This window comes from Oncorhynchus kisutch, linkage group LG15, assembly GCF_002021735.2.
Source record: "Oncorhynchus kisutch isolate 150728-3 linkage group LG15, Okis_V2, whole genome shotgun sequence".
In the NCBI taxonomy this organism is placed as follows: domain Eukaryota; kingdom Metazoa; phylum Chordata; class Actinopteri; order Salmoniformes; family Salmonidae; genus Oncorhynchus; species Oncorhynchus kisutch.
The window spans coordinates 27,768,886-27,778,333 of record NC_034188.2 but is presented as its reverse complement, the minus strand read 5'-3'; the positions used below and the strand labels follow the sequence as shown (position 1 = coordinate 27,778,333).

General features: G+C 41.3%; 2 protein-coding genes across 2 annotated transcripts; both read left to right on the top strand.

Annotated features, from left to right (window-relative positions):
• The first annotated feature begins 1,072 nt into the window (after positions 1–1,072).
• On the top strand, positions 1,073–3,707 carry LOC116353693 (protocadherin beta-16-like). The gene has a single exon (XM_031791383.1). The coding sequence runs from the start codon at positions 1,299–1,301 to the stop codon at positions 3,705–3,707; it is 2,409 nt and encodes an 802-aa protein (XP_031647243.1). The 5' UTR covers positions 1,073–1,298.
• A 694-nt stretch (positions 3,708–4,401) lies between these two features.
• Positions 4,402–8,178, top strand: LOC109887288 (protocadherin beta-16-like). The gene has a single exon (XM_031789986.1). The coding sequence runs from the start codon at positions 4,532–4,534 to the stop codon at positions 6,974–6,976; it is 2,445 nt and encodes an 814-aa protein (XP_031645846.1). The 5' UTR covers positions 4,402–4,531; the 3' UTR covers positions 6,977–8,178.
• The last annotated feature ends 1,270 nt before the right edge of the window (positions 8,179–9,448 follow it).

Here is a 9,448-nt window from a genome sequence, read left to right as displayed (position 1 = left end):
GGGTCTTCCTTTCCTGTGGCGGTCCTCATGAGAGCCAGTTGCATCATAGCACTTGATGCTTTTTGTGACCTTCATATCTTAAAGTAATGATGGACTGTCATGTCTCTTTGCTTATTTGAGCTGTTCTTGCCATAATATGGACTTTTATCAAATAGGGCTATCTTCTGTATATCACCCCTACCTTGTCACAACACAACTGATTGGTTCAAACGCATTAAGAAGGAAATAAATTCCACAAATGAACTTTTAACAAGGCACACCTGTTAATTGAAATGCATTCCAGGTGGCTACATCACAAAGCTGGTTGAGAGAATGCCAAGAGTGTGCAAAGCTGTCAAGGCAAAGGGTGGCTACTTTGAAGAACCTCAAATATACAATGTATTTTGATTTGTTTAACACTTTTCTGGTTACTACATGATTCGCTATTAATCTTACAATGTAGAAAATAGTCAAAATATAGAAAAACCCTTGAATGAGTAGGTGTGTCCAAGCTTTTTACTGGTCCTGTATGTTGAAAACGCGTTGTTCAAGTGTAGCCTACCTCCCTGTCAGAAAAGCTCTTCAGTCCATTCTTATTGTACTTTAAGCATCAGGGCCATTGGACAGCAGCGCTTTGCACTATATAGTGTGAATTCCATTGTAGCCGTTTATCGTCGTGAATGGTAAAGAAGATACATTCTCATGATGATCAAGCAGGACAATGGATTGTGTGTATTTAATGCACATGTATTCCATGAATAATGTGTTTGCTTGCTGGAAGTTTCCTTCTGTCACTATTAGCCTGTAGTGTAATGCAAAGCCTCGGTCTGGTTCAGACATTCCTTGGCCACAACTACCTGACATCATTGCTTATATTTTGCGTACATACATTGAGCTAGATTATATATTGATATAGTATACGGTTACTTTATATGAATTATTTTCTCCAATATATCGACCCTGACATTTCCAACACAACTTGAGCGTTTTTCTGTCTTTTTATTGAAGTATATTGTCTGTAGTTCAATCCATTAAACTCAGAGGGACGCTGTTGGTCAATGTCTTAACGTTTTGGAGCAGTTTTGCAGCAGTACCTCCCCCATCATCTCGGTATATTAGAGAGAGACAGAGCCGCATGCAGAGCGCACAGTCCAGGTTACAGAGAACACTAAGCACCGATACCCGAGTTGAGATTCTTTTGTTCCTGATAAACGGATTATTGGCCGGACATGGTGTTATTTTCTGGATTCAAAATTTAAATAATTAGACTATTTTCATAACGGAATATATGGTGTTTGTTGTTTCATATTGAAGGAAAAATGTCGGACGGAACAATGACACGGCAAGTACTGTTGTTTATCTCGGTCCTCTCTCTCAGTTCAGTACACGGGCAGGTTAGTTACTCCATTCCCGAGGAAATGGCGAAAGGCTCTTTAGTCGGTAACATAGCGCAGGATTTGGGTTTAGATATTAAAAGACTGAAATCAGGTAAAGCTCGTATTTATACTGGAGACAGCGCAGAGTACATCGAGCTGAATAAAGAAAGGGGAGTTCTCCTCATCAAAGAGATAATAGACCGTGAATCACTTTGCGGACCGACGACGCCTTGTGCACTACATTTTCAGATTATTTTAGAGAACCCCATGGAATTTTATACAGCTACAGTTGAGATAACCGATGTCAATGACAATTCACCTATTTTTGAGAGGAGTGAAATTAAATATGAAATTAGTGAATCAGCGCTAACGGGAGCTAAATTTGTATTGGAAAGAGCAGTTGATGACGACGTTGGCGTTAATGGCCTTCAGAGCTACTCTCTGAAACCCACTGATAATTTCGTATTGAAAACACTAACTCGTTCAGATGGTGTTAAAAATGTAGAGATGGTTTTACAGACGCCTCTAGACAGAGAGAAACAGGAGCAGATATCTCTGTTGTTGACAGCTGTAGATGGAGGAGAGCCTCAGCTATCAGGAACAATGCAGATACTCATCACTGTACTAGACGCCAATGATAATGCGCCTGTATGTTCTCAGGCAGAGTATAAAGCTAGTGTATCAGAAAACGTATCAAAAGGCACTGTTTTAACAACAATCAGTGCAACTGATGCCGATCCAGGTTCCAACGGAAGAATTACGTATTCTATTTCAAAATCGGGAGCGTCCCATATATTTGAAATTGATCATGTTTACGGTGTGGTAAAATTAAATGGACATATTGACTATGAAAAACGTAAACATTATGAGATAGACGTTCAGGCTACAGATCAGGGAGGTCACTCTGACGCGTGTAAATTAATTATTGAGGTTATAGATACAAATGACAACAAACCATCAATCAATATCATGTCAAAGACAAGTGCCATATCTGAGAACGCTCAACCAGGTACTGTCGTAACTATGATGAATATTCAAGACCCAGATTCTGGTGATAATGGCAGAGTGCAGTGCTCTATTGACGAAAACATCCCGTTTTCAATGAAATCAACATCGAATAATTTCTTTACTGTAGTAACAGACAGTGACTTGGACCGAGAGAGAGCGTCTGAGTATAACATCAGTGTGACGTGCTCTGATGAGGGAGTGCCCTCGCTCTCCAGTAGCGTCACTCTCACCTTACAGATATCAGATGTGAATGACAACGCGCCTGTCTTTGAGAGGAGCTCATATGAGGCCTACATTATAGAAAACAACACACCGGGCCTCTCTATATTCACAGTGAAAGCCAGAGACGCTGACTGGAACCAGAATGCCCGTGTTTCTTACATACTGGAGGACTCATCGGTTAACGGAGTGCCCGTCTCCTCATATGTGTCCGTTACTGCTGATAGTGGAGTCATCCATGCAGTGCGCTCTTTTGACTACGAGCAGATCAAGGATTTCCAGTTCCGTGTAAAAGCGCAGGATGGAGGCTCTCCTCCACTCAGTAGCAATGCGACTGTGAAAATAATGATCCATGACCAGAATGACAACACGCCTCAGGTTCTGTATCCAGTCCAGACTAGCAGCTCTCTGGTGGCTGAAATGGTGCCTCGTTCAGCAGATGTGGGATATCTTGTCACTAAAGTGGTGGCTGTTGATGTGGACTCTGGACAGAATGCCTGGCTCTCGTATAAACTGCAGAAAGCGACAGACAGGGCGCTGTTTGAAGTGGGTTTACAGAATGGAGAAATAAGAACTATTCGCCAAGTCAATGACAAAGATGTTGTGAAACAAAGGCTCACTGTTGTAGTGGAGGACAACGGGCAGCCCTCTCGTTCAGCTACAGTCAATGTTAACGTGGCGGTGGCGGACAGCTTCCCTGAAGTGCTCTCGGAGTTCACTGACTTTACGCACGACAAGGAGTACAATGACAATCTGACTTTTTACTTAGTCTTGGCTTTGGCTGTAGTCTCATTTCTGTTCATCACATGTTTAGTGGTTATTATATCGGTGAAAATATTCAGATGGAGACAGTCTCGTGTCCTCTATCATTCCAGTCTCCCGGTTATTCCGTATTATCCACCGCGTTACGCAGACACTTTGGGGACAGGAACTCTACAGCACGTGTACAATTACGAGGTGTGCAGGACGACTGACTCCAGAAAGAGTGACTGTAAGTTCGTCAGACCCTGTAGTCAGAACGTACTGATAATGGACCCCAGTTCTACAGGGACGATGCAGCGGATGCAGAGTGAAAATAACATCCTGGATGAACCAGACTCGCCGCTAGAGGTCTGTAATATTTGAATAATTAATTTTCTCCTACAAGTATATGTGTATGTGTAATTCATTGTGTAATGTTTTTAACATTTTTAACATCGACTCTTTGTTTTTGGAATCTTTCCATGCTCAGTAATTCTATTAATTCCACTGATTTTGCCAATTCAGCACCACTGACACGAACAGCGGCTTTTTGTACAGGGAGACTTGTTAGCAGTAAAGGGTGAATTGTATTGAAGACATCGTTCTTGTCAATATCATGCTGAATTTTTATATAAATAATTAAATTAATAAGTCTATACCAGTATTTGTATATTTTTACGGAAAGCACACTACCTACCATACATCAGATTTTAGAAATGTGTGTTATTTTGTTATGTAGGCTATAGTTTAAAGAAACATGAGTCTTGTTTGAGATTACTCGTTAACATCCAGGGGCATCTACTTTTACAGTTGGCCCAGAGGTTTTGATATAGCCTATGTTGGGTAAAGCATGACAGGGCTATGGTTTCATCTTTGGAGACTCAAATCTTCCAAAATATGTTGGAATGTGTTTATTTTTTAAGTTTAAGTTTATCTGTAGTTGAGTGGATCAAACTCAAAGGGACGCTGTTGGTCAGTGTGTTGCAGTTTTAGAGCAGATTTGCTGCAGTACCTCCCCATTATGTCGATATATTAGAGACAGAAAGAGCTTCACGCAGAGAGCACATTCCGGGTTACAGAGAACACTAAGCACAGAGATACGGAGTTGAGCTTCTTTTGTTCCATTATATACGGATTATTGGCAGAAAATTTTGTACTTTACGGGATTTACTTATGACAGAATTTCGCAAATCTCTTAAGGGATTATAATGTCCTTGTTGTTTCATGTTGAAGGGAAAATGTCGGACAGAACAATGACACGGCAAGTACTGTTGTTTATCTCGGTCCTCTCTCTCAGTTCAGTACACGGGCAGGTTAGTTACTCCATTCCCGAGGAAATGGCGAAAGGCTCTTTAGTCGGTAACATAGCGCAGGATTTGGGTTTAGATATAAAAAGACTGAAATCAGGTAAAGCTCGTATTTATACTGGAGACAGCGCAGAGTACATCGAGCTGAATAAAGAAAGGGGAGTTCTCCTCATCAAAGAGATAATAGACCGTGAAGCGCTCTGCGGACAGACGACGCCTTGCGCTTTACATTTTCAGATTATTCTAGAAAACCCGATGGAATTTTATACAGCTACAGTTGAAATTAGAGATGTAAATGACAATGTTCCTATTTTCAAAAATAATGAAGTCAAATTTGAAATAAGTGAGTCTGCTTTAACAGGAGCTAGACTCGTCCTCGAGAGAGCCGTTGACGATGACGTTGGTCATAATGACCTCCAAATATATTTTCTCAAACCCACCGAGAATTTCATTTTGGAAATGCAGAGTCTCCCTGATGGTGGTAAAAATGTAGAGATGGTTTTACAGAAACCTCTAGATCGCGAAAAACAGGAACAGATATCTCTGTTGTTGACAGCTGTAGATGGAGGAGAGCCTCAGCTATCAGGAACAATGCAGATACTCATCACTGTACTAGACGCCAATGATAATGCGCCCGTTTGTTCGGAAGCTGTTTACAAGGCTCGTGTAACCGAGAACGCCCATAAAGGCATCGTTTTAACCACTGTCAGCGCGTCTGATGCTGATCAAGGACAAAATGGGAGGGTTACGTATTCCATTTCGAATACGGCTGAGGCGTGGAATGATATTTTTGAAATAGGTCGAGATGACGGTATAGTTAAATTAGTCGGGGACATTGATTATGAAATACTTAAACATTATCAGATTAATGTTCAAGCGAGGGACCAAGGAGGTCATACAGATTCCTGTAAGGTAATTATTGACGTAATCGATATGAATGATAACAAACCAGCTATTAACATCATGTCAAAGACGAGTGCCATATCTGAGGATGCTAAACATGGTACTGTCGTAACAATGATGAATATTCAAGACCCAGATTCTGGTGAAAATGGAAAAGTACAGTGCTGTATTGAAGAAAATATTCCCTTTGTGATGAGATCGACCTCAAACAATTTCTATAGCCTAGTAACTGACAGTGACTTTGACCGAGAGAGAGCCTCTGAGTATAACATCACTGTGACGTGCTCTGATGAGGGAGTGCCCTCGCTCTCCAGCAGCGTCACTCTCACCTTACAGATATCAGATGTGAATGACAACGCGCCCGTCTTTGAGAGGAGCTCATATGAGGCCTACATTATAGAGAACAACACACCGGGCCTCTCTATATTCACAGTGAAAGCCAGAGACGCTGACTGGAACCAGAATGCCCGTGTTTCTTACATACTGGAGGACTCCTCGGTTAACGGAGTGCCTGTCTCATCATATGTGTCCGTTAGTGCTGATAGTGGAGTCATCCATTCAGTGCGCTCTTTTGACTACGAGCAGATCAAGGATTTCCAGTTCCGCGTAAAAGCGCAGGATGGAGGCTCCCCTCCTCTCAGTAGCAATGTGACTGTGAAAATAATGATCCAGGACCAAAATGACAACACGCCTCAGGTTCTGTATCCAGTCCAGACTAGCAGCTCTCTGGTGGCTGAAATGGTGCCTCGGTCAGCAGATGCGGGCTACCTTGTTACCAAAGTGGTGGCTGTTGATATAGACTCTGGACAGAATGCCTGGCTCTCGTATAAACTGCAGAAAGCGACAGACAGGGCGCTGTTTGCAGTGGGCTTACAGAATGGAGAAATAAGAACTATACGCCAAGTCAATGATAAAGATGCTGTGAAACAAAGGCTCACTGTTGTAGTGGAGGACAACGGGCACCCCTCTCGTTCAGCTACAGTCAATGTTAACGTGGCGGTGGCGGACAGCTTCCCTGAAGTGCTCTCGGAGTTCACTGACTTTACGCACGACAAGGAGTACAATGACAATCTGACTTTTTACTTAGTCTTGGCTTTGGCTGTAGTCTCATTTCTGTTCATCACATGTTTAGTGGTTATTATATCAGTGAAAATATACAGATGGAGACAGTCTCGCGTCCTCTATCATTCCAGTCTCCCGGTTATTCCGTATTATCCACCGCGTTACGCAGACACCATGGGGACAGGAACTCTACAGCACGTGTACAATTACGAGGTGTGCAGGACGACTGACTCCAGAAAGAGTGACTGTAAGTTCGTCAGACCCTGTAGTCAGAACGTACTGATAATGGACCCCAGTTCTACAGGGACGATGCAGCGGATGCAGAGTGAAAATAACATCCTGGATGAACCAGACTCCCCAGCAGAGGTCTGTTATATTTGAGTCATTATCCTTCCCCTAATTCAAAAATGTTGAAGCATGGTGTAAATTAGTTTGTTTTTAATGTTTTATTTGAACTGTTTCTACATCGACTCTGTGTACCTGGGAAGTTTCCGTGGTCACAAATGCTCTTCATTCAACTGTTATGTGGCCATTTCAGCACCACATTCGTGGTCAGCGCTGCTCTGCAAAGCGGCTGTATTTCAATAGACCCTTTAACATTGTAAAGAGTCAATTATACTGGGATATTGCTTGATCTTTGTAAATAAGAGGCAAACGTTTTCTGTACTAGAAATTGTATTCATATGTGTATATATACACGTTTTCAGTAGCCTACATAATGCACAGTAATGCCATACTGTTGTTATAGTTGCAGAAAGTTGCATTCTGTCCCGGTGATTAGCTTCACGCAAGGTGTATTTTGTTTGACCTTTCTTCCCCAGTTACTTCTTGTATCATGGTTTACATTTATCCTAAATACATTGTCTTATATGAATTAATGAATTACATTTATTTTCTTGTCAAATCGCCAGTTTGCAACCCATTGACACAAACATTACAATAATGCACTGTGATAATTCTTACAGTGTTCTGTGCAGTTCTCACCGCATAAAGCGTGATAAAGAAATCAATACATAATAGTAAATAAGGTTATCCAAGCAGTCATTTTATTCCTAGAGCAGGAAAAATTATAAAATAAATATGGAAATAAATCATTTCAGAAAAATGAAACGGAAGGCATTTGAACCAAGTGTGGCACAAAGAGATGATTCAAGAGTGAGACAGGTTTACACATATTTTATATACATACATGCCATTTGCTATATAGGAGCTACTTATTTGTTTAATTGAATTATAGTTCGCCATTTTCCTTTAATTCCAGGCTTTATCTAAAAAAATCCGCAAACAGAATTGCACAATGGACAAAAAAACGTGTCAGTTTTTCCTCATGGCTTAGCCACATCATTTCAGGGTTTATCTGGTGGGCTTTCTGCAATAAAGACAAGCATATATTGTGGTAGTAGAGGATCAAATTCATTTCAAATTAATTTCATTCTCTATTTCTTCGAGGTTACAATAGTTGCATAGTCTTTTCTTTTCCATTTCACCATTACACCGACTTGTTTCACTTACCTGGGCACATAGCGATCTCTGGCTTATATCTAGGTTGTTCAGAATATATCTCTCACACACGAATTCACCCTTAATCAAACAAAAGCTTCTTAATTTGGGTTTATGATTCATCTCCTCCACTCATTTATTTTCATATTGCATCATCAGTTGTTTTTTAACAGCGTCTATGTCTCACTTAATTCTTTTTTCGTACAACTGTTCACAGTCAGACTGTTGGGAAAATGTCAGACATTTCAGTTGCCCAGGCTCCCCTTATGGAGAGATCCAAATGGAAAAACCTTGCTGACTATTCTGGCAGATGGTATATCCAACGGTCTATTCCAAAGTCTCACCATATACGCCTTCCATCTCATCTCATAGGGTTCCCAGCCCATGTTCCGAGTTATTGCCAGTAGAGATGCAAACATTGTGGGTACCTACAAAATAACGTACTGTTATGGATATGTTCGTTTTGGAGATACCTCTTAGCACCCCACATTTCTGCTGAATAGTCAAAAACAGGACACGCATATCTGTCTGATACAGTTTGGATGGAGTACGTGGCACAACCAATATCTTTGAATGTTTTTGTTTTTCCTTTAACCCCCCCAAGAGCCCAACTTAATGGGTCGGTCAGGGCAGATGTATAGAAAGGTCACATGTTATTCAATTCCCTACATTACTGGGTTGGGTTAAGCTTGATAATGCTCTGCTTTTCATCCATGGAGACCTAGACCTTCCCAAATATATTGGAAGGTGTTTATTTTTAAGTATAGCTGTTGTTCGGTAGATTGAACTCAAAGGGACGCTGTTGGTCAGTGTGCTGTAGTTTTAGAGCGGATTTGCAGCAGTACCTCCCCCATCATTTCGATATATTAGAGAGAGAAAGAGCCGCATGCAGAGCGCACAGTCCGGGTTACAGAGAACACTAAGCACAGGGAGACAGAGCTGAGATTCTTTTGTTCCCAAAATAAGGATTATTGGTCTTTTTTGTATTATTTGTTGGACATACATCTTAAAGAATTATACTGTTCTCTTATCGGATTATAAGGCGCTTGTTGTTTCATGTTGAAGGGAAAATGTCGGACGGAACAATGACACGGCAAGTACTGTTGTTTATCTCGGTCCTCTCTCTCAGTTCAGTACACGGGCAGGTCAGTTACTCCATTCCCGAGGAAATGGCGAAAGGCTCTTTAGTCGGTAACATAGCGCAGGATTTGGGTTTAGATGTCAATAGACTGAAATCCGGTAAAGCTCGTATTTATACTGGAAACAGCGCAGAGTACATCGAGCTTAACAAAGAACGAGGAGTTCTCCTCATCAAAGACAGAATAGACCGTGAAGCACTCTGCGGACAGACGA